General features: G+C 33.0%; 1 protein-coding gene across 2 annotated transcripts in view; it reads left to right on the top strand.

Annotated features, from left to right (window-relative positions):
- The window catches only part of LOC132728279 (calcium/calmodulin-dependent protein kinase kinase 1-like), a 130,813-nt gene that overhangs the window by 47,819 nt on the left and 56,136 nt on the right, over positions 1-26,858 (top strand). The window contains exon 3 of one of the 2 annotated variants that reach the window (XM_060713896.1): positions 306-387. In XM_060713896.1, the coding sequence (XP_060569879.1) occupies positions 306-387 (82 nt within the window). Of the gene's footprint in view, positions 1-305; positions 388-16,998; positions 17,138-26,858 lie in introns of those variants that run through there. The other variant, XM_060713898.1, reaches the window with a different exon arrangement.

The following is a 26,858-nucleotide window of genomic DNA, read 5'->3' as shown; positions in this document are numbered from 1 at the left end:
AAGATGTCTTCAGTATTAAAATGCCTCTATATCTTACTTTAAGTTTACAAAAAAAAAAAAAAAAATAATAAATAAACAAAAAAAAAAAAAAACAACCAAAAAAACAAAACAAAAAAAAAAAGTTCAAGGGAGTTAACTGTTAATGAATAAAATGAAAATTTTAGCTGGATTTAATTCCCTTGGTTATTGATATGTTAATTTACATAAGGGAAGCAACTGTGTATTGATGAAAATTATGTTCTTATAAGATTTTTCTCCCTTTGATAATAAATTTGTAAGTATGACATGATTTTTTATCGTTTCAGGTGTAAGTGCCTTATGCAGCCATACAGATTTGGGGCCATGCTTTGCCAAGAAGAAAAGGCCACCAAAAATTGGTGATCTAAGGTAAGGAAATAATTACACTTCACATTTTTCAGTTTTATTAAGCTGGCATTATAATATCCATTTGTATGTTTTACATTTTGATAATGCATACAGTATCTTTAAATTCCAAAATGACATTTTTGATCCAAAGTCTACTGTTTATTGTTATACCTCCATGTACAGTAGTTGTTTTATTTATAATAATTGTCATAGGATAAGAAACTTGAGCAAAGACAAAGTGTTTGATTCTTACTGAGATGTGTTTGTCTGGAGAGGTTTGATTTATTGGTGTGGTTTACTATGATATATAATTATTATATTAGGTTGGCCTGGCTCTATATACTGGTGAAATGCTTTGATTTGCTCTCTATTGTTGATATGTCCAGCTTTATTCGTCATCCAATGAAAATGCTGTATTTCTTCAAAATTATGTGCGTTAATTTTCATAGAAGAACAAAAAGCGGTACTATATCGAATTTCATTCATAGTCGACTTCTATTTTTCATAATATTTCATAAAACCACATAGTGACGTAATAAAGTAAGTAATAATGAGGTCAAATAAAGCTTGACACTAAGTCTTACATACACTATACATACAGGCTGGCCTGGCTCTCTACTTATTGTAGTATACTTTGATTTGTAAGCTGGCCTGAGTTTATTCAGGTGGTATAGGCAAGTCACTGTTAGCATTAGAATATCTTTTAAGTTACAATAAGATAAGATATATTTTAAAATTGATGCTGTGTGAAGTACTTGTTTAAAACTGTAATTTGTCTATTAAGTTCACTAAGCTACAGCAGTGATACAATTCATTATTCACATTCAGGAATTGGGAATGCTAACTTATTGTGAACTTGTGACAATGATCTACAAGAAATTGGCAGGCTAGCCTTATCATTTTTGCAATCAGGCCAGACAAAAATACTGTGTGCTGCTAATTACTTTGAGCAATTTCAAATATATAATATGAAAACTCCTCAAGGTGAAGAATGGAAATTACCAGAAATAGAAAGTTTAAGGTTCAAATAGCCTTTATATAATTATAAATTATATATAAAGTAAAATACATGTATATTACTAGTATGTATGGGAACGTTTCTTGAACATTCCTTGAACAAACCTCCAGAGAGGGAAAGTGAATGACAACTTTATATATTGAGAGTAAGTGTTGCCTAAAGGTTCATTCAAAGTTCTGTGACATTTTTATAGGAGATAACTGACAGTGTGAATAAACATTTTCTTGTCATTCTTTTATGTGCCATCTGTTAGTGGGAGGATGTGATGCCTTTACTCTATACAGATAGAAAAGGTTAAAGTCATTGTATCAACCAGCAATCCAAAGCTTTTAGAAAGTCATGGAACATTTAAATATGTTTCTTGTACATCTCTTTGTGAGTAAATAATCTTTATTCAAATAATCAAAAGAAAACTTAAATGTGTTAAAAAATGTAAGTGTTACTCTTTCCTAATAGAACAGTGGAAGCTTTTCTTTTGACTGGCCTGGCTCTATACATAATATGCTTTGATATACAAGCTGGCCTGGCTCCATATATTTGGTTCAGGCTGGCCTGACAATACTGGTGGTAATATGCCTTGATGTAAGGCTGCCCTGACTTTATAAGGATGGTACAATTTGATATACATATTTGCTCTATATATTTGTTTCATGCTGGCCTGGGACTATTCTGGTGGTGTGCTATGGTATGCAGGTTGGCATAGCCATACACTTGCAGTCATTGTCAACATTCATAGTCAAAAAAGTTTAGCAGTTTTGCCAGTTCAACTGTCTTTGTTCAAATCTGCTTTATATACAGTATATTATAGAAAGTAAAATACAGTCTTCAAGTCTGCTTCATATAATGATATATAAAGTAAAAGGTGATATATGTATTGAAGTGTTTCTTCTTTATGGTGGCAAAGAGATCAGATATATGTTAGTTGGAAAGGTGAACAAACCCCTTGAGAGAGAGAAAGTAAGTGAATGACAGCTTTATATATTGAGAGTAAGTGTTGCCTAAAGGTTCATTCAAAGTTCTGTGACATTTTTATATGAGATAACTGACAGTGTGAATAAACATATTTTTGTCATTCTTTTATGTGCCATCTGTTAGTGGGTGGATGTGATGATACTCTTTAGTTCAATCATAATACATGTCTATATTTATGTTTATATAATTATCTGTTAAAGTTGAATACACTTTTGACAAGCTGGTTATAGGTATAATTTGATGCAACATTTGTGGCAAATAGACTTACTCCAGATTAAAAAGATTTGAGTTTTTCCCAGCTAATCCTGAGGTACATACAAACTTTTAAGTGCAACAGGTTGACTTGGTTATTGTGACGGATAGTGCACCATGAAGCTATAACGGTAAAAGTTTGTTTGTACCGGAGGGATCAGCAAGGAAAAACTCACATTTGCTGAGTTTTGGATAACATCTATTGTTACCTTTTTAAAATGTATGTAAATGAAAAAGATATGTTAAATGAAGAAGAGAGTTATTTTTGCACTGATGTACCATAAACCTTCTCCAAGATGCATCCCTGAAAGTTAACCAATTTCTGAGACAATCCAGGGCATCCAGAACATTATGGCATGTTTTCAAAATCTGATTATAGTTATTTAATATGACAGGACTGGAAATAATTTATCAAGATTATAATGTACCATTTGAAGTTGGTCTCTACCAATGACTGTGTGCAAAAGTTCAGATCATTCACTTACTCAGTTTTTCCAGAATTATTATTCTAATTGTGAAAAATGCTTGTAAATCAATAATTATGTTGATGACAGGGGTTCACTGGAAGTCTATTATAAATAACCAGAACATGATAATTCTGACTATGGTGTTTATAGTTACAAATTAATCCAATAATAATTATTGCCTGACTGTAAATCACTGCAGGTTTTTAACTGGACTTTACAAAGAAGCTGGTGTAAATGTCGGCATGGGATCACTGTTGCCATCACACTTTCATAAAGATTTTTTTGTGTACAAGACGAGTAACTCAAGGCAACGGTTTGAAACTTCACACTCTTATTTAAGAGCATAATAGGAGGCCTCTGTCCAAGGCCCATAACTGTAACATGGACTTTGACAGAATTTTAGCCTAGAAAATTTTACATTATCCAAGATCAAGCACTGAGTGATCAAGCAAGCTATTCTTCTGACAGCTGTGGTTCATCAAAGATATCATAATCATTTACAATGATGTAGTGTAACTTCATTCACATTATCCAGGATTATATAGAAATTGTAGATACATCAAATTTTTTATTGACAGTTTATAGAAACTGTTTTCCTAGCTTATGGTATAATTAGGTTTACTCAGCGGAACGGAACATTCATCACAATATATTGTTTGTGGAAGTTGCTTTAAAGATCACTCATACATGTTATTCAATGCAGCCAGATTTTAATGCTCTTGGAGAGTGGCATGTAATGTTTGTATTGTATTGTATGTCCATCTGTCTGCTTTTTGTCCGGACCATAAGTAATGTTTATTCGTGGATGAATTTTGAAATAATTTGGCATAAATGTGTAGCATATTGAGGTAATGTGTAGCATGCAAGACCAAGGTTTGTAGGTCAAAGGTCAAGTCTCTGTCACATGCACAACCAAGGTTTGTATCAAAGGTCAAAGGTCATAATGAGACTTGAAAGGAATTTTTCATAAAAGATGCTTATGAGGATGGTGATGTGTGGTCAAAATGTTTTAAATCTATACAGTTATAAATTTACCTTAGTAAATTTACCTTGATACATTATGTTATAGAGTAGGATGAATCCATTTTACCTACCTAACAATTAGTTAGCCAGACATAAATATATCTATATCCTTCCATTTCCTCCTACCATCTGCATAGAATGACAAATTATATGTCTATCTGCTATATAATACACCATACATAGACAGAACATATTCTTCTTATTGTTTTGCCTCAATTTTCCATGCAAATTTTCAGTGAATATTTGATGCGCTTTTATCAGAGTTTGAACCGAAATTCTGTTGATATAGCTACAAGAAATTTCCATTTAGTTTCCATTAAAACACCATTTATAATGCAAACCTTGTTATCAAACTTTCCCATCTTTTTCTCTTATATTTGAAGTTAAAAATTTTGTTGTGAAAGCATTTTCAAAATAATCATTATCTTTCTTACTTTGTTAATGAGTATTTCCAAGTCAAAATACAAAAGCCGGAATTTTTTCGTGGAAGGGGACAATATTGTGCTTATGCAGTCAGTATTTCTGCAGATTTCCTTAACTTTGACCTGTGACCTGCTTTGACCTTTTGACCTGATTTAAACTTTGACCTGATTGCATTTTAACCTTCAGTTTAAATTTGCCAGATAAGCACTTCATTTTGATGTAGGGAAATATGATCTTGACCCTTAAGTGACTTTCAACTTCAGCAAATTTCATCAGCCATGTACTCGCAAACATGTTTTTAGCTTAAGGCATATCAAGTTTTGATATGGACAGGTCTTGTCAGTAAAGGTCTTATGCTTCCAATCTCTGATGATCTGCCTGTCTAACTTCAGCATAATATTCTTTAATTTTGTTTTTCAAACACTCTTTTAAATAAACTTTTATGATAACATTCAACGAAATTAGATAAAGTTTTACCTGTGCAGCAAAATTTTTCATTGTCTAAAAACATAATGTCACAAAATGAAGGGATATCATTTCTGGTCCTTCAGGATCATTTATTCTTAGCAGATGTAGTGTTGAAGACTGAATACCACTTATTAAGCCTGTGCTAGGGGGCAAAAAAGATATTGCACTTTTACATTATCTCTTACTAAACGCGGTCTGCAATTTTCATATAAGATTGCTTTTTCTATTACTTCTGAGAGATCACCCCTTTTCCATATTATTCTAAGTTTTTAATATATATATTGGATATTTATTACAAATTTAATGTTGATTCAATTTATTGAGTATGTAAAAAACCTTCAATCATGGGGCATAACTTCATTCACCCTCTCCTTCACCACCCTGCACTAACCCCATTATCCCCTATCCCCTAAAAAACATGATGTATATATTGTTGTCTTATATACAGTGTACATGATCAGCAGCATAATGTAACGGTACCAAATAAAATAATCTCATAAAGCAGTGATCAGTAATTAAATAAAGCTTGATAAAGTAATTATTGAAGGGACAATGAAATTTTGTTGCCTCTCCTGTTATATATTGGAAACAAAAGATGATTGAATCAAATGCTCAATCTGGGAGGGAAACCATATAATAAGGAATTGATGAGTTTCCAGAGACAGTGGAAAATTGATATTTCATGATCATCTCCTAGTAACAGAAGAATTTGTTGGTATATTAACTTGTTATCTTTAAACTCTTGAAAGATTCGCTTTTAATTTGGTAAATAATTATTTGATAATTGTTAATTACTTTGTAATCTTTTTGTTTTGTTTTTTTGTTGGGTTTTACATAGCGCTATCACAGTATAAGCAACTTTTTCAGCTTTACTGGTGGAGGAAGACCACAGGTGCCCTTCTGTACATTATTTCAGTCACAAACAGGCACCTGTGTACAACCACCATAATTATGTAATTTAGCTGGATAGCTTCCTCACATGAAAGAATCCAAAGTTCTCCTCAGGATTCAAACTCATAGCGATGAGGAAGAAGTGATTTGAAGTCTCGATGACCTAAAACCAATCGGCCAGGGACAACCCACTGTTTATACATATGAAACCTTACATAAACCCTTACAATGCCCTTACAATAATATAAGTTTTATATTTATGAATCCATTATTAATTGTGTATCCTTGGATACATGCTATATATATATAATTTAATGTTCAAACTACACTTTATGTTAACTTTTTGCTTTTGATGCATCCATCTAAATCATTCAAGCAATATTTCTAATACTCATGTTAAATATGTCCAGAAGAACTTAAATTAAGATATCCCTTGTAGAAAATGGATAAAACAACAACATCAAACCAAGGCCTATTGTTGCTGCTTTGGTGAAATTAAGTGCAGCAGATTAGTTCCATAGTTTTTATAAATATAATTATAAACATAATTATAGTCGGCGCCTTGTCTGTCTGTCCGCACTCACAGGCGAGTAATTATGTGGCTAGAGGGACAATAGGTAACTGTTCTTTCTCTTTGATGTCATTCATTCCGTAATGCTTTTATGTGGCTATTTTCTTTTGTGTGGCTAAAAAGAACAATAGAGAGAACAATAGAGTAGCCACATAATTACTGTCCTGTGAGAACGTCCGTCCGTCTGTCCGTCCGTTGTCTTGTCCGGAGCATAACTTGAAAACCCTTGGAGATAATTTGTTGAAACTTCATACAGTGGTAGAGGGCATTGAGGGGGAGTGCAGTGTCAAAGAACCATAACTCTATTTTGCCCGGTTTTTGAATTATCTCCCCTTATAGAAAAATCTTGTCCGGGGCATAACTCTAAAACTATAAGAGATATCAACATGAAACTTTGTAGGTGAATAGATCTCAATGGGTAGATGTGCAGTGCATAAGAACAATAACTCTTTTTGTCCTAATTTTGGAGTTATTGCCCTTTGTTAATTTTAACACTTTGAACTTTGTCCGGAACATAACTCTAAAACTATAAGAGATATCAAGATGAAACATTGTAGGTAGATAGATCTCATTGAGTAGAGGTGCAGTGCAAAAGAACCATAACTCTGTTAAGCCTCATTTTTGAATAATCTCCCCTTTTAGAAAAATCTTGTCCAGGACATTATTTAAGCTGTAAAACTATAAGAGATATCAACATGAAACTTTGTAGGTAGATATATCTCAATGGGCAGATGTGCAGTGCACAAGAATCATAACTCTGCCTTGCCTAATTCTGGAGTTATTGCCCTTTGTTTATTTTTACTTTTTGAAGTTGTCCAGGACATAACTCGGAAATCATAAGAGATATCATCAAGAAACTTTGTAGGTTTATAGATCACATTGATAAGAAGTGCAGTGCAAAGAACAGTAACTCTGCCGTGCCTAATTTTGGAATTATTGCACTTTGAACTTTTTCCAGGGACATAACTCTGAAACTACAAGAGGTGTACTTTCCTGTGTCCAAAACCTATTCGGGGAGCATCACCCGGCTCAAACCATGCTCTTGTCTTTCTATGTTTGCTTGTCTGGGGTGTTTATAATATTATATCCTGCGAATTTTGCAGAAATGTGTTTTGTGTCAAAGGTGAAGGTGAAATTTTGAATAAAGTAAATATGCTTCAAGCTATACCTCCAAGCCTGAATGATTACTATAATTATTATGTTCCCTGCCAATGTCATTAAGTGCACGGAAACAGCAGATTGGATGGATTTCAAAACAGCTAACACAAGGACAAATATTAACATATGCTCAGATAATTTTTGTTAAATATTGCCCATAATATTGCTAAAACAATATTTACTATAAATATTATATTTTAAATATAAATGATCTTCAACTTGAAGACACTAATGATGTACTTTTGTCTCAAACAAAGATTGATCAATTGCCCAGGATACTTTTACCCAAGGATATAATTTCACATGTGATAAAAGACAAATTTACTACTGTACAAAAATTTTGGCTAAATGGAGCATTTTCACAATTTTAAATTCTCAGTTAATAAACTGCCGTCTGTCTGCTGCTCTGGGTAAAAGGAAAACTGAGGAAGGTTGAAGGTAAAATTTACTTTGCAAGAATTATACTTAGTTTGTTTGCTTAATTTGAAATCAGAAGAAAACAATGTGTCTATTTGCTTCATTCTTGGACAAAAGAATACTTATGACAAAACTTACATGATCAATTCACATGCAAACTTAATCTTTGAATGAGCTTGACCATCAATGTCAAATATGAAATTTGACTTAAATTTTGTACTAGAAAATAATGTTTTGTTTACTATATTATTCTTGCTCCATTGTCATGCTTCACTTTAGTAATCATAAAAAACTCAAGTATTGCCCCTGTGGTTCTTGACCATTTGGCGCTAACTAGTCTTTCTCTAACATTTGTTTAATCCAAAGACCTATAGTCTTTGTCCTAGTTTGTTCATTTCTCTTAAGGTCTAAGACCTATAGTCTATCTTCTCCTAAGGTCATAGACCTATAGTTTTTGTCCTAGTTTGTTCATTTCTCTTATGGTCTAAGTCCATAATATTTGTCTTAGATTGTTCATTCCCTTATGGTCTTAGACCTATAGTCGTTGACTTAGTGTGTTAATTTCTCTTATGGTCTGAGACCTATAGTTTTTGTCCTTGTTTGTTCATTTCTCTTATGGTCTGAGACCTAGAGTCTTTGTCCAAGTTAGTTAATTTCTCTTATTTCTTTAGACCTATATCTTTGTCCTAGTTTGCTCATTTCTCTTAATTCTTTAGACCTATAGTCTTTGTCCTAGTTTGTTCATTTCTCTTATGGTCTTAGACCTATAGTCTTTGTCCAAGTTAGTTAATTTCTCTTATTTCTTTAGACCTATAGTCTTTGTCCTAGTTTGCTCATTTTTCTTATTTTTTTAGACCTATAGTCTTTGTCCTAGTTTGTTCATTTCTCTTATGGTCTGAGACCTATAGTCTTTATCTTCTCCTATGGTCATAGACCTATGGTCTTTGTCCTAGTTTGTTCATTTCTCTTATGGTCTAAGTCCATAATATTTGTCTTAGATTGTTCATTCCCTTATGGTCTTAGACCTATAGTCGTTGACTTAGTGTGTTAATTTCTCTTATGGTCTGAGACCTATAGTTTTTGTCCTTGTTTGTTCATTTCTCTTATGGTCTGAGACCTAGAGTCTTTGTCCAAGTTAGTTAATTTCTCTTATTTCTTTAGACTTATAGTCTTTGTCCTAGTTTGCTCATTTTTCTTATTTCTTTAGACCTATAGTCTTTGTCCTAGTTTGTTCATTTCTCTTATGGTCTGAGACCTATAGTCTTTGTCCTAGTTTGTTCATTTCTCTTATGGTCTTAGACCTGTAGTCTTTGTCCTAGTTTGTTCATTTCTCTTTTGGTCTTAGACATGTAGTCTTTGTCCTAGTTTGTTCATTTCTCTTATGGTCTTAGACCTTTAGTCTTTGTCCTAGTTTGTTCATTTCTCTTATGGTCTGAGACCTATAGTCTTTATCTTCTCCTATGGTCATAGACCTATGGTCTTTGTCCTAGTTTGTTCATTTCTCTTATGGTCTAAGTCCATAATATTTGTCTTAGATTGTTCATTCCCTTATGGTCTTAGACCTATAGTCTTTGACTTAGTGTGTTAATTTCTCTTATGGTCTTAGACCTATAGTATTTGTCCTTGTTCGTTCATTTTTCTTATGGTCTGAGACCTATAGTCTTTGTCCTAGTTTGTTCATTTCTCTTATTGTCTTAGACCTATAGTCTTTGTCCTAGTTTGCTCATTTCTCTTATTTTTTAGACCTATAGTCTTTGTCCAAGTTTGTTCATTTCTCTTATGGTCTAAGTCCATAATATTTGTCTTAGATTGTTCATTCCCTTATGGTCTTAGACCTATAGTCTTTGACTTAGTGTGTTAATTTCTCTTATGGTCTTAGACCTATAGTATTTGTCCTTGTTTGTTCATTTCTCTTATGGTCTGAGACCTAGAGTCTTTGTCCAAGTTAGTTAATTTCTCTTATTTTTTTAGACCTATAGTCTTTGTCCTAGTTTGTTCATTTCTCCTATTGTCTTAGACCTATAGTCTTTGTCCTAGTTTGCTCATTTCTCTTATTTTTTTAGACCTATAGTCTTTGTCCAAGTTTGTTCATTTCTCTTATGGTCTTAGACCTGTAGTCTTTGACTTATTTTGTTCATTTTTCTTATGGTCTTAGACCTATAGTCTTTGTCCTAGTTTGTTCATTTCTCTTATGGTCTTAGACCTGTAGTCTTTGTCCTAGTTTGCTTATTTCTCTTATGGTCTTAGACCTATAGTCTTTGTCCTAGTTTGTTCATTTCTCTTATGGTCTGAGACCTATAGTCTTTGACTTAGTTTGTTCATTTCTCTTGTGGCCTGAGACCTATGGTCTTTGACTTAGTTTGTTCATTTCTCTTATGGTCTTAGACCTTTAGTCTTTTTGTCCTAGTTTGTTCATTTCTCTTATGGTCTGAGACCTATAGTCTTTGACTTAGTTTGTTCATTTCTCTTGTGGCGTGAGACCTATGGTCTTTGACTTAGTTTGTTCATTTCCCTTATGGTCTGAGACCTATAGTCTTTGACTTAGTTTGTTCATTTCTCTTGTGGCCTGAGACCTATGGTCTTTGACTTAGTTTGTTCATTTCTCTTATGGTCTGAGACCTATAGTCTTTGATTTAATTTGTTCATTTCTCTTTTGGACTGAGACCTGTGATCTTTGACCTAGTTTGTTCATTTCTCTTATGGTCTGAGACCTATAGTCTTTTTGTCCTAGTTTGTTCATTTCTCTTATGGTCTTAGACCTGTAGTCTTTGACTTAGTTTGTTCATTTCTCTTATGGTCTTAGACCTGTAGTCTTTGACTTAGTTTGTTAATTTCTCTTTTGGTCTGAGACCTATGATCTTGACCTAGTTTGTTCATTTCTCTTATGGTCCTGAGACCTATAGTCTTTTTGTCCTAGTTTGTTCATTTCTCTTATGGTCTTGGACCTGTAGTCTTTGACTTAGTTTGTTCATTTCTCTTATGGTCTGAGACTGAGACCTTTAGTATTTGTCCTAGTTTGTTCATTTCTCTTACGGTCTGAGACCTATGGTCTTTGACTTAGTTTGTTCATTTCTCTTATGGTCTTAGACCTGTAGTCTTTGACTTAGTTTGTTCATTTCTCTTATGGTCTGAGACTGAGACCTTTAGTATTTGTCCTAGTTTGTTCATTTCTCTTACGGTCTGAGACCTATGGTTTTTGACTTAGTTTGTTCATTTCTCTTATGGTCTTAGACCTGTAGTCTTTGACTTAGTTTATTCATTTCTCTTATGGTCTGAGACCTATGGTCTTTGACCTAGTTTGTTCATTTTTCTTATGGTCTGAGACTTATAGTGTTTGACTTAGTTTGTTCATTTCTCTTATGGTCTGAGACCTGTAGTCTTTGACTTAGTTTGTTCATTTCTCTTATGGTCTGAGACCTATGATCTTTGACTTAGTTTGTTCATTTCCCTTATGGTCTGAGACCTATAGTCTTTGACTTAGTTTGTTCATTTCTCTTATGGTCTGAGACCTACGATCTTTGACTTAGTTTGTTCATTTCTCTTATGGTCTTAGACCTGTAGTCTTTGACTTAGTTTGTTCATTTCTCTTATGGTCTTAGACCTATAGTTTTTGTCCTATTTTGTTCATTTCTTTCATTGGTATCGTTGTTAAATTGCAGTTCTTCTGTTCTCTTAATTACTGTTTTAGATTTGTTATATTAAACTTCCTTTTTAAAAGAAAATTTAATTTTTCTTTTCTGAGAAATTTGTCTTGAATTTTACTTTAGATAAGCTTCATTAGAAGAGGATAATTTTCATCATAAGAAAACCTTGAAAGATATGAGGATAGAAATCTTTTAATGCTCTCACTGATGACTCCTTCCAGCATCAGCAGATTGATTTTTAGTTGATATTATTGAAATTTTATCTGTATTAATATGGAATTATCATTGAGAAAGGAAATCTTTGCCACAGGAGAGTTGTTAATCTAGCATTGTAATGATTTCTTCACTCTACTTTTGTTAATTAATGAACTTTGGGATAGTATTATAAATTTGTGTTAGTTTTAAGAAAAGGTAAAAATCAAGATTGATGAGATGATTTTTACAAGAATGTTATACTGTCAGTGTAGAAATAGGCAAAAAAAAGTGATTGGATGGTTTAAGTGGTTCGTTTTTTTCCTGTCAGGAATCGGTGTTTTATTTCGCTTTCGTTGTATAATCAGCATCCTGTAATGGGTTCTCTTATTGAATTCTCGTTAATGATCGAACCAACAGTGTGAAAATAAGAAACATGCTATCAAAACTTTTGTTAAAATGTATGGGACCTTTCTGTTGTGTGTGATATATTAAAGGTATAGATTTTTAACCTTTTTTTGTGGAAAAAAAACACAAACAAATATGTGTTTTGAAGAATTTGGATTTATTACTTACTTAGACTACATAATTTGGAAAAAGTGTAAAGGAATGATAGTTTAGATGGAATTGTAATATCACTGTTATAATGGCTTGTTTACACAAACCAAAAGAAAAAAAATTCTTTTAATGGGACTGAGGTTTCTTGACTTGACGGGACCAGAAATATTTTTCTGATATTTGTGTACCATTTGATATAGGGTTGAACTAATAACTTTTGTGGAAATTTTTTAGGATCATTTCCTCTGAGCCCGAATCGTTTTTATCTTGCAAAATGACCCAACAGTTCTTTTCAGTGAAATGGGGGTTTAAAAGAATTTCATAGGGGGTTTTGGTTTTAAAACACATTTTAATTGAAAGGGGTTACGGATTAAAATTTACTAAGAAAATTTTGGGAAAATTTAAAAAATTTAAAGATTTTTTGTGTGAAAATATTGTGTTTCGTAATTAACCCAGCATATGCCTGCTTTTGGCATTTCATGCAGTCTGGCCACGGTGGTTGACTATACTGTTGGCAAAGCCTTTATATTTACTCTCTATTTTAGCAAATTAAGGAGTATTTGAAAAAAAAAAAAAGTTTCTCAAAAATCAGCCCCCTCAAAGTAGAGCTGTCATCGCGATATAAACAATATTCTAATTGTACATGTATCATGGATATTTTTCTTTTGATCAATAATCGTGCTCATAATTGTACATTTTTGACTAATTAATTATATGTCTAAAAATTACGATATTCACCCAAAACATTATACAATAGCAGGCGTCCATGTCTAAAACGATGCTATTGTTACATAAGGGATATATTTCTTAGAAATGATGACAATAAATATTGGTCAGAAAAAAATCAAACATTTAATTGACAACAAGACACATCATAATTGTATGATCAGGATATGTATTTTACGGGAATGATTTAAACAGGTATGAAAGCGAATTACAAACAAGTAATTATATAAAAATTTAAATCAACTTTATCAGTGTACAGGGGACATCCGTATTGTTGATATGTTTTGGGAAACGGGAATCAAGGGACAGCTCTACCAAAAAAGTAAAAAAATTGGACGGGGTTTAAAAGGGATATATCTTGCAAACTCTCATTTTTATTTTTTAAAAAAGAACAGTTTTTAAAGGCTTATTTTTAAATTTTGAAATTTAAAAAAGAAATTTTTTAAGGGGAAAAAACCTCAGCATTATTTGGGCCAAAAAGGGGAAATCGGAAAGAACCCCCGGGGATGTTCTTTTAGAAAGGGTGGGGATAGCTTCCTGACGAAAGAAACCCAAAGTCCCTGGTGGGGTTCAAACCCACAGCTGTGAGGTTCATCTATACAACTACGTTGTAACTTTATACCCATTAAGTTTTCTGCATACATTTATTTACTATTGAAAAAAAATTGCAGTCTTTTCCTTAACATCCAATTGTGTGGAAATGCCAATGCCATTACAATTTGTTATTGTTGTTGTTGATGTTAGGAGATTGTTCATTTAAGATATAAGGAAACATAATGTGCAGAGGGTGACAGACTGATATATCTCATGGGGTCACAGTTTATACATAAAATGACTTGTTAAAACCTTTTATTCTCATGATGACAACAGCTTAAAAGTGAAGGAAAGCTTGCCAACTTTTTTCCCCCTTACTTTTTGACCTCATTCCACACTTTATACTAAATGTAATTAGGTAATTGACCAAACCAATTGCTTGATTTATAATGTGTAAGGGGGAAAAAAGAGAAAAAAACAAGAATGATTTAAGGATTCTGTGTGTGGAAAAAGAATCCTTATGGTCAAATCCTGGTCAAGAAAACTCAATTTAACTGTTAAATAGATAATTTTTTTGACCGCATTCCTGATTATTTATTTGATCTAAATGTAATGTTACAATTAATTAATGGACCACACTTGAGAGTTATCAATTGTACTTAATGAACTTGTTAAATAATCTGTTAATTACCATTCATTAATTCTTTTTAATGTGTAAAATTTATTTCATATCAAATATATATCAATATTTCTTCATTTCGTCACTTCTGTTCCTTTTCCATCCTCACTTAAGTTAGGTTTAAACTAGAACCATAAAAGTCTGTTGAGATCATCATTAAAAAAAACACAAAAAAACGATAAAAATTGAATATTTCTGTTACAAACAAAAGCTTTTAACTCAGTGAAATTAAGAACCAGTCAGGGAAAAAACATGGAACCAGTCAGGGGAATAACTGATGATGATCCTGCATAAAAACCTGCATAAATGAGCAGACTGTGTCTTCACAAGGCCTGACAATCTGTTACCATGTTGTTCATTTCCACAGCCTTGTTATACTAGTTTTTACATGTTCAACATACACACAAACATTTCAAGAGAATGTAGTTTCCTTGTTGTTGGTTTTTTTTAACACAATGATTTAAGTACAGGTGACAGTCTGGTTTACTTTTCTGCTTACTGCAGCAATGTTTTAATTAGAGTTTTCCTCTAAAGAAACAAGGATTTTATTGTGTCAGTGTTAGCTGACATTATAATTTGCAAACAGTATGTACTTACCACAATAGGTAATACTAGTGTCTCTGCACAGATGTGGGTTAGTTATAATTTTGCCAGGCAATTTGGATTTCCATGTGAGGAAGCTATCCGACTAGCTTGCAGAAGGTCAGAGTTCAGTTCTACCTAGGTGCCCACTTAAACACTTGCCTGGTCTGTTCAGTATCTTTAAGGTGCTATGGTCACTGTTGTTTGACTACACAAAACAAAAACTTACAATAGTTAGACTATAGTGACATCATGAATTTACTGTAGTCAGACCCTCACCACAAGAATGGTCTCTCTCTGATTCAAAAAGTTTTGACAACTTGAACAGTGCATCAACTACAGCCAGACAATAGTTAGTGCCTGACCCCTGCTAGCATGTATGGAACAGTTCATTTTAAATTTAAGGGATTTCTATAAAAGATTTTTTAACAAAAATTGAGCTACCAAAAGTATAGATGCATGGATGAACTGGCTGGCCTGCAAAGGCTAACACTTCTGGTTCTTGCATGTTAAAATACATGTATATATAATTTTGTTATATCAAACTTTTTTCTTTCCAAAACTTTTAATCCATACTTCAAAATTCAACACAGGACAAGTCCGTATAATACTCTCAGTAAAGTTAGGGTTATATGTCCATATAATACTCTCAGTAAAGTAAGGGTTATATGTCCATATAATACTCTCAATAAAGTTAGGGTTCTATGTCCATATAATACTCTCAGTAAAGTAAGGGTTATATGTCCATATAATACTCTCAATAAAGTTAGGGTTCTATGTCCATATAATACTCTCAGTAAAGTCAGGGTTATATGTCCATATAATACTCTCAGTAAAATTAGGGTTATATATGTCCATATAATACTCTCAGTAAAGTTAGTATTATGTCCATATAATACTCTCAGTAAAGTCAGGGTTATATGTCCATATAATACTCTCAGTAAAATTAGGGTTATATATGTCCATATAATACTCTCAGTAAAGTTAGTGTTATATGGCCATATAATACTCTCAGTAAAATTAGGGTTATATATGTCCATATAATACTCTCAGTAAAGTTAGAGTGTTATATGTCCATATAATACTCTCAGTAAAGTTAGGGTTATATGTCCATATAATACTCTTAGTAAAGTAAGGGTTATATGTCCATATAATAATCTCAGTAAAGTTAGGGTTATATATGTCCATATAATACTCTCAGTAAAGTTAGGGTTATATTTCCATATAATACTCTCAGTAAGGTTAGGGTTGTATGGAAAAACGGAAAAGATTAGTACGAAAGTATTTGTCTTTGTGATAGTTTGTCCCACTTGGGGTTTATTATCAGATAGGAGAACATTAAGTCAACTATGTATTTACTGTCCAAGGAATACTACTATAATACTGTGTTGATGACAACAAAAAAACAACAACATTGTATTGATATTTTGGTGTTATATAGAAATATAATCTCTCTTTTCCGTTTTATGAGCGGCTTGTTAGTCAGTTATATGGTTTTGATATTAAATAATGAAAAGAGTAATGAGGGTGTTTTTTCCCCCACATTGTTTTGGTGTGATGTGATACAGTATTGTTATATGAGAATGTGCGATGTTTCATTAGGGAACGGTGAACTTCAAAATCTGTTATCCGTTACAATTCAACAGACTGTATTCTGTGACAAGAGGACATTAAGCTATGATATAGGATTATTATAACAGATTGAATTAGATTAAAATGTATGCTGAATATTAGTACAAACACCTGACAAAATAATGTGTGGAAATTTATACTAGAAAATTAAAAAAAAAACATCAACCTGACAATTTTACCTGTCTTTTATTAAAAAACAACTTTATTTCAAAAGGAAATTAAACGGAAATTGGAATTTAATAATAGGAATGGATGATAATTTTTAAAATTATATATAAATTTGTGTAACGGTTAAAATTCTGTCTTGCATGTCTGAATTTAACAAATAGTTGATATAGCAATACCATGTGCATTATAATGTGACTAACAATTTGTGTTGATTGATGATGAAAAATTCGTTTTTTGAAGAAGAAAAAGTTACGGCATTGTGATGGATTAGTGGAATAATGAATATGAATTTTCTTGTGAATGTGAGACTATAATGATGGATTGAACGATGTTTTCCTGGCGTGGTGTACGACATCGCGTGATTCAACTATTCGACTCGAATAAGTCTTCAACAAGGTATTATCAGTATAATAATTATTATAATACGTTATTATAATTATGATTTATAATAATAATAATAGTAATAAAGATTTTATTTTAAGAGGCAACACTTTAATGAATAACAATGATTTGATTTATGAACAGTGTATTAAAACAATTATTTATTAAAAACTTTATATAATTATGTAATAAGTTGGAATTGCTGTATAATTTATAATGCTCATGGCCAGATAATAATTAAAATTAATGTCATAACTCTAGTATTCTATTAATTTATATTCATAAGTATGCCTCGATTTAAGATAATTTATTGTAACCATAATTTGTGCTTATTGATAATTTACTGTTGCCTTATTTTGAGCATATTAATATGGAATTGTTGCCTTGATTTGTGCATAATACTCTTTATTTCCACTTTTCAGTGATAATATAACATATATTACAAATTTATACATATACAAAATATAACAATATTATTATTCAATTACATGACAAGATGCATGTTTTACATAAGTACAAAAATGCATTATATACAAAATTTTATGAGATTTTACATGTATTATAATAATTTTCGATGTGAATTCAACACATGTTAAACATGTGGTCGAGGCATTCAACAATTCTCAGTATGATCAACATAATAATAGTTTCAGTTATTAGTAACAGTTAACAGAAAATGCAGGATTCAAGCAAAACAATAACCTAATTACATAATAATGCTTAATCTAAATAATGAAATTTAGGAAAAATCCGAAGAATAATAATGCAAAACAGACTGACATAGCATATTGTATGTATGTGTGATATAAATAATTTCTGATATAATTTTCAGTCTTAGTACATATACTAGAATGACATTCAACACTCATCAATTGTTCTATTTCCTTTTTAAGATGTCTTGACAAAACGAAATGAAAGATATCTATAAGGAAGACAGAAACTTATGAATTTATATCATTAATAGTATGTGGATATTGTTATATCAGAGAGGCATTGCCGATTAGAAAACAATTGTTGGGATCCCGACAACAGAATTGTTATAAGCAGTATATTGTTATAAGCAATATCATATATTTTACTGTATTTTTAATTATGCCCCCCCCCCTTCGAAGAAGAGGGGGTATAATTGTTTTGCTAATGTCGGTCCGTCAGACTGTCCATCAGTAGACTACATGGTTTCCGCTGATTATCTGGAAAACTATTTATCACAAAGTCTTCATATTTCACATAGTGATTGGTCATAACTAGTAAATGACCCCTATTGATTTTGGGGTCACTAGGTCAAAGGTCAAGGTTATAGAGGCCTTGAATGGTAATATGATTTCTGCTTATTATCTTGGTTACTTAATTTATTACAAAGTATTCATATTTCAAATATTGATTGGTCATAACTAGTAGATGACCTCTATTGATTTTGGAGTCACCAGGTCAAAGGTCAAGGTCACAGGGTCTTCAAATGGTAGTATGATTTCAGCTCATTATCTTAAAAGATAATTATCACAAAGTCTTCATATTTCACATAGTGTTTGGTCATAACTATTAGATGACCCCCTATTGATTTTGGGTTACTAGTTCAAAGGTCTTGGTCACAGGGGCCTTTAATGTCTCATTATCTTATAAATAGATTTATCACAAAGTCTTCATTATTTTTCTTTTTTCCATAATTGAACACTTCTGTGTACCCATTTATGGCAAGGTTCTGTTACAAAATTACCAATTATGTGAGTCAAGGGCTAGAAAGGGGGGCATATGTGTTATTAGATATTTCTTCGAAAGGCGGTGGGGGATATAGAAATAGTCTCCGACCGTCTGTCCGTCCGTCCTTTCGTCCGTCCATCCTTCTGTCTGACATTTTTGTCCGGAGCATATCTCAAAAAGTATTTAAGGTATCAACTTGAAACTTCATAGGTTGATAAATCATATTGAGAAGATGTGCAGTGCACAAGAATGAACTCCACCCTGCATAATTTTTGAGTTATTGCCCTTTGTTATTTTTCAAACTTAATTTTTGTCCAGAGCATAACTCAAAAAGCCTTTGAGATATCAACATGAAACTTCATGGGTGGATAGATCTCACTAAGGAGGAGTGCAGTGCATAAGATTGATAACTCTACCCTTCATAATTTTTGAGTTATTGCCCTTTGTTATTTTTCATACTTAATTTTTCACCTGAGTAAAAATAACGCAAAAATTTTAATGGGTAGAGTTATCATTCTTGTATCCACCTATGAAGTTTCATGTTGACATCTCAAAGAGTTATGCTCTGGACATAACTCAAAAAGTCTTTGAGATGTCAACATGAAACTTCATAGGTGGATAGATCGTATTGAGGATGAATGCTGTGCACAAGAATGATAACTCTACCCATTAAAATTTTTGAGTTATTACCCTTTGTTATTTTTCAAACTTAATTTTTGTCCAGAGCATAACTAAATCAAAGCACAGAAGGCGCTGAATTTGTTTGGGTCTCAGAATGTAAGAAAGGTGCAGGTTGTGAGATTATATTATGTTTAGTGCCACCAATGCTTTCCAGCGTTTTAATTGTAGTAAATTGGCTATAAGACTAATTGCAACACTGATATTCAATCCAATGTTTATTTGACTTTAACAATTTAAAAAAATAAGTTACCTTTACTGGGATTTGAACTCCAGACCTCTCGCTTCCTAAGCGAGCCCGAAAACCCTTCAGCCACGGTTAAATTTATATGTGAACGGCCTGAAGAAAACCATATTATTCTAAATTAGGGCTTGTAACGACTTTTAACTGTTGTTTAACACAGATGTAAATAATCCTGAAGCTTACTATAAGCATGTATATTTATAAAGAATCAAAGGGCTTCATGTTCTTTGGTATTTTCTGATCTTTGCAATCTAAATCGTACTGTATATCTGTATGCATTTTCCTGTATAAGTTTATTTTTATGTATTATAATTCATTTTGTAAGGCACATACGGAATTCTGCATAACTAGAGTTGCATCAAAAAATCATTTATGTACTTTTTTTACGACAGCCACACTTTATCCTTGTAAATCATGGCTACTTCCTTAACAAAAACAATTAAAAAAAGAATTTAACCAAAAAAATATTTCCTCGACTGGGATTCGAACTCAAGACCTCTCACTCATTAAGCGAGCGCGTTACCACTGTACCACGGAGAAGTTATACACAGTATGTCTGAATAATATCAAGTCATTCTAAATTTAGAACTTCCATTGCATTCAGGTTTGTAATCCTTATTAATTTCGAGGTATTTTGCTCAGGGTAAACCTGTTGTTTAAAATTGAAGTAAATATTTTAGCGAAAATCCTCTCGCCCAAACAGTCCGACATGTAGAATCTATATATTCCACTACTCGGTTTGTGTAGTATTCGGTAATCTACATGGCTAAAAATAGTATTTTCATTGATAAAATCATATTCATCCGCGTAATTTGTGATTGTGCATTTATTGACAATTCTATAAGCCAACGCTATTGTTTAACTTTAAATGCGTTGTAATTTGTTGGATACTTGTAACAAAATAAAATATTTCTTTCTTTTAAATCGCTAGTTTTAAGCTGTTTTGAGAACTACTTGTTGTTAGGTTTGTCATAAACTTCTGTGTCAGAGATTGAATGTCCGCTTTGTATTTAGTTATTTTCGATCAGAAAATACCAGAAAACAATATTAGAAATCTTCGACCATTCGGGAATTACTTTGCTTGAAAATTGATGCGCCTGTCTTTGACCATCTTTACGCAGTGATCTCCCCTGAATTTTTCGGCTTTAGTGTACATACAAAAGGGAAGTAACCGCTTCAAAAAAGTGGACTACTTTCGGCATTTGCAATTAAGAACATTAGTCTCTGAAATTTCGCTACCATTATTTGTTTGGTCTGACGACCCAAACAAATAAAAAGCCTTTGAGATATCAACGTGAAACTTCATAGGTGGATATATCTTATTGACGAGGAATGCTGTGCACAAGAATGATAACTCTACCCTTTATAATTTTTGAGTTATTGCCCTTTGTTATTTTTCATACTTTATCTCAAAAAGTGTTAGAGGTATCAACTTGAAACTTCTTAGGTGGATAGATCATATTGAGGAGTGCAGCACACAAGAATGATAATCTACCCTGCATTATTTTTGAGTTATTGTCCTTTGTTATTTTTAACCATCAGTATTCACATAGGTTTCAAATCTGTAATCACTTCAGCCATCAGTTTTCATTACCAAAAGACCTCTTTAGATTGAATTATTCTGCTCTACTACATATACATTCTTACAATGAGGAAACACATTCGGCGGGGGATGGCCATGCTTATATGGCTCTTGTTAGATATACATATTCATATAATTATTTCCAATACATACCAATCAGAGCCGACACTTTACTGTTGTCTTACTTATTTTTTTTATTTGGTCATATTTATAATTAATTAATGTCTTGATTTGGTATAAAAAATAGTATAAAAATCTAGAAAAAAAATCCATTATTGTTGTGCTGTTTTAGGTTATCCAGGAAAGCTTGTTAGGTGGATTGTCCAGCAAGATATGATTAACGTCATGTTATAAAATTGGTGTTAAAACTAGAAAAAGAAAACATAGAAAAAGAAAACATGTAACAACATGGACTCACTGTTTTAATAGATTAAGATACTATCTGAAATTCGGTAAATTTTGGTTTTGCCAAACTAATACAGGGGAACTTTTCTTGCATATCAGACTGGTGTTTCTTTTAGTTTTACCCATGCCGGAAATTTCATCTGGTCAGATGAGTCGCATGTTATACAATGGGCGGGTACCTTCGGAACAGATATTTCGATTTTAACTGTAACATATGACAGATATTATTATTACAAATGTACTGTTATAAATTCATGATGCCAAGCCATTCACAATAGATAAGTCAACCTTTTGCAATAGTTTTTGAAGTTGTTGTAACTCTAACAGTTTGTTTGCACCCAAAGATTAGCTCGGAAAACACAAAATATTCTAACAGCCGGACTGTTAGTCTATTAGCATGTACATTGCTATTCAGGAGCAGTAAATAATGTTAAAGACCCAAAGCTGATAATTGTTTATTTGCAAAAACTTGTAAAAAGTACCCCCTGTAAATCTATTGTTGCTAACTTTCCATTATAACTTGTTTTTGTTGGTTCTAAATTTATTTTGATATTTCTCAAAATTACTGGAATTTTCAAATTCTAGTACAAGATGGTATCCTGAGGAATTAACAACAAGAATGTTTAGTAAAACTGACACACACTTAAGTTATGATTTTACTTTGGGTAATGAAATAAAAAAAATAAACATATTACAAAGGTCATGGCGATTTGGCCTAACCCTTCTATTTGTACCTTAATGTCGGCATTTTCCCCCTACCATCACAATTGATACGTAGAAATAACTGGAGGATGAATCAATTCAGTTGGAAGGTTACTGTAATCCAAATGGGGTGAAAAAAAAAACAGCTTGTCCGGTTTAAATAAAAAATGTCAAAATGGGTGCACTTATAATTTTTATTTTTTTCAATTATTGTATGTACTTGAACATCAGTACATTTTCTGTTATCTTCTAGAGGCTTGCTGCTATAATTCTATTTTCAGTATGGTATAAGTCAAAGTAAACTACATGTATATGCTTATAGTATGAAGGTTCTCGACACATTATTAATATTCTTATTTGGGATGGGGGGGGGGGGGGTGCGGGGGGTTCTGAGACTGAATTGTCAGGTATTTGGTTGTGAGACAGACACCTTAATCACTTAGTCAATTAGTGACACCAATCCTCTCTCCTGTTTAATATTGAGTAGAATAAATAGAACAAAATTGTTCATTGTTATTTTAGACAGCTTCAGAGCAGCCAATAGTGTTTAATCTGGTTGGAACTACGTAGAATTTTACAGACTGATCTCTTGTGGCATAGACAAGTCCTTATATTACTGCTGCCTGAATTTTAGTCCTCAAATCACCCGCAATTTTTTAAAGCATCATTTCTAATGTGCCATGCTTTTTGAATTTCTCTCTTAAATTGTCATGTGGAAACCTGGATCTTCATCAGTGAACTTTTTCAAGCAATTTTTGTATTGTTTAATGTCCCTTGTGTAGATGAGTTCGAGAGCTCAAAGCTTTTAATCAAGCATTTGATTTCTTTTTCAATTTATAACACAGAGTAATTTCAATTTCATTGCTTTGATGTTCTAATGAGATTTCTTTTGGTGTGTTTGATTTACAATTTTTGTAAATCAGGTTTGATTGACAATATCCTATAATCAGGTTGACTTTGAATTTCAATTTCTCAGTAAAGTTTGACTTTTTTTCTTTTCTTTTTTAAGAAAAAAAAGAGCTTCATTGTATTTCTATATAAGTCCCAAAACTTTAACCTCGCATGGTCATTATTTTTAGCTCACCTGTCACAAAGTGACAGGGTGAGCTTTTGTGATCGCTTTTCGTCCGGCGTCCGTCCGTCGTCCGTCCGTAAACTTTTACTTTAAATGACATCTCCTCATAAACCACTAAGCCTATTTCATCCAAACTTCACAGGAATGTTCCTTTGGTGGTCACCTATAAAAATTGTTCAAAGAATTTAATTCCATGCAGAACTCTGGTTGCCATGGCAACCGAAAGAAAAAACTTTAAATATCTTCTTTTAAAAAACCATAATAGCTAGAGCTTAGATATTTGGCATGAAACATCTTCTAGTGAGTGTCTACCAAGTTTGTTCAAATAAAAGCCCTGGGGTCAAAATTGGCCCCGCCCCAGGGGGTCATTGATTTTCCCTATATGCATATAGTAAAAACTTAAAAAATCTTCTTTTAAAGAACCCAAAGAGCTAGAGCTAAGATATTTAGCATGAAACATGCTCTAATGGGTGTCTACCAAGTTTGTTCAAATAAAAGCCCTGGCGTCAAAATTGGCCCCGCCCCGGGGGGTCATTGATTTTCCCTATATGCATATAGTAAAAACTTAAAAAATCTTCTTTTAAAGAACTCAAAGAGCTATGGCTAAGATATTGAGCATCAAACATGTTCTAATAGGTGTCTACCAAGTTTGTTCAAATAAAAGCCCTGGGGTCAAAATTGGCCCCGCCCCATGGGGTCATTGATTTTCCCTATATGCATATAGTAAAAACTTTAAAAAAACTTCTTTTAAAGAACCAAAAGAGTTAGAGCTAAGATATTTAGCATGAAACAACTTCTAGTAAGTGTCTACCAAGTTTGTTCAAATAAAAGCCCTGGGGTCAAAATTGGCCCCGTCCTGGGGGGTCATTGATTTTCCCTATATGCATATAGTAAAAACTTAAAAAATCTTTTTTTAAAGAACTCAAAGAGCTATGGCTAAGATATTTAGCATTAAACATGTTCTAATAGGTGTCTACCAAGTTTGTTCAAATAAAAGCCCTGGGGTCAAAATTGGCCCCGCCCTGGGGGTCATTGATTTTCCTTATATGTGTATAGCAAAAACTTAAAAAATCTTCTTTGAAAAAACCCAAATAGCTAGAGTTAAGATATTAAGCATGAAACATCTTTTAGTGTGTGTCTACAAAGTTTGTTCAAATAAAAGACCTGGGGTCAAAATTGGCCCCGCCCGGGGGGTCATTGATTTTCTTTATATGTGTATAGCAAAAACTTAAAATCTTCTTTGAAAAAACCCAATTTAAGTAGCTAGAGTTTAGATATTAAGCATGAAACATCTTCTAGTAAGTGTCTACAAAGTTTGTTCAAATAAAAGCCCTGGGGTCAAAACTGGCCCGGCCCCAGGGGTGTCATTGTTTTTAACTATATGTGTATAGTAAAAATTTAAAAAAATCTTCTTTTAAAAAGCCCAATGAGCTAAAGCTTAGACGTCTAGCATGAAACATCTTCTTATGGGTGTCTACCAAGTTTGTGCAAATAAAAGCCCTTGGGTTAAATTGGCCCTGCAACGTTGGGGAGGGGGGGGGGGCTATATACAGGTGAGCGACCTCAGGGCCATCATGGCCCTCTTGTTTCATTTCTGAATGGATTGTCTTCATACTTGGACACAACAAACCCTTTAAAGACCTTCAAATAAATCAGATTGAGTTTGTCCTTGACTTGTAAATGACCTTAACCTTCAAGGTCAAATTTTGCTTGATTTTTGCTATAATTGGCTATAACTTTGTTTCCTTTTAAATGATTGTTTTCATACTTGGATACAACAATCCTTTGGTCAGGACCTTCAAGTAGGCCAAATTGATAACCAACATAACTCATCAAGGACCTTGACCTTGAAGGTCAAATTATTGAAATTTGCTTGAATTGACTTTACCTTTGTTATTATTAGCGCACCTGTCACAAAGTGACAGGGTGAGCTTTTGTGATCGCTTTTCGTCCGGCGTCCGGCCGGCGTCCGTCCGTCGTCCGTCCGTAAACATTTACTTTAAATGACATCTCCTCATAAAACACTAAGCCAATTTCATCCAAACTTCACAGGAATGTTCCTTTGGTGGTCACCTTTAAAAATTGTTCAAAGAATTTAATTCCATGCAGAACTCTGGTTGCCATGGCAACTGAAAGAAAAAACTTTAAATATCTTCTTTTAAAAAACCGTAAGAGCTAGAGCTTAGATATTTGGCATGAAACATCCTCTAGTGAGTGTCTACCAAGTTTGTTCAAATAAAAGCCCTGGGGTCAAAATTGGCCCCGCCCCAGGGGGTCATTGATTTTCCCTATATGCATATAGTAAAAACTTAAAAAATCTTCTTTTAAAGAACCCAAAGAGCTAGAGCTAAGATATTTGGCATGAAACATCTTCTTATGAGTGTCTACCAAGTTTGTTAAAAAAAAAGCCCCGGGGTCAAAATTGGCCCCGCCCCAGGGGTTCATTGATTTGCCCTTTATGCATATAGTAAAAACTTAAAATATCTTCTTTTAAAGAACTCAAAGAGCTAGAGCTAAGATATTTAGCATGAAATATGTTCTAATGGGTGTCTACCAAGTTTGTTCAAATAAAAGCCCTGGGGTCAAAATTGGCCCCGCCCCGGGGGTCATTGATTTTCCTTATATGTGTATAGCAAAAACTTAAAAATCTTCTTTGAAAAAACCTTAAGAGCTAGAGCTTAGATATTTGGCATGAAACAACTTCTAGTAAGTGTCTACCAAGTTTGTTCAAATAAAAGCCCTGGGGTCAAAATTGGCCCCGCCCCAGGGGGTCATTGATTTTCCCTATATGCATATCAGTAAAAACTTAAAAAATCTTCTATTAAAGAACCCAAAGAGCTAGAGCTAAGATATTTAGCATGAAACATGTTCTAATGAGTGTCTACCAAGTTTGTTCAAATAAAAGCCCCGGGGTCAAAATTGGCCCCGCCCCAGGGGGTCATTGATTTTCCTTATATGCATATACATGTAGTAAAAACTTAAAAAATCTTCTTTTAAAGAACTCAAAGAGCTAGAGCTAAGATATTTAGCATGAAACATGTTCTAATGGGTGTCTACCAAGTGTTCAAATAAAAGCCCTGGGGTCAAAATTGGCCCCGCCCCGGGGGGTCATTGATTTTCCTTATATGTGTTAAGCAAAAACTTAAAAATCTTCTTTGAAAAACCCAAATAGCTAGAGTTAAGATATTTAGCATGAAACATCTTCTAGTAAGTGTCTACAAAGTTTGTTCGAATAAAAGCCCTGGGGTCAAAACTGGCCCCGCCCCAGGGGTGTCATTTATTAACTATATGTGTATAGTAAAAACTTAAAAAATCTTCTTTTAAGAAACCCAATGAGCTAGAGCTTAGATGT

This window comes from Ruditapes philippinarum, unplaced genomic scaffold, assembly GCF_026571515.1.
Source record: "Ruditapes philippinarum isolate M1 unplaced genomic scaffold, ASM2657151v2 ctg693_1_1_1_1, whole genome shotgun sequence".
NCBI lineage: Eukaryota > Metazoa > Mollusca > Bivalvia > Venerida > Veneridae > Ruditapes > Ruditapes philippinarum.
Note: the sequence above shows the minus strand (reverse complement) of the source record. Positions and strands in the feature narration are given on the sequence as shown.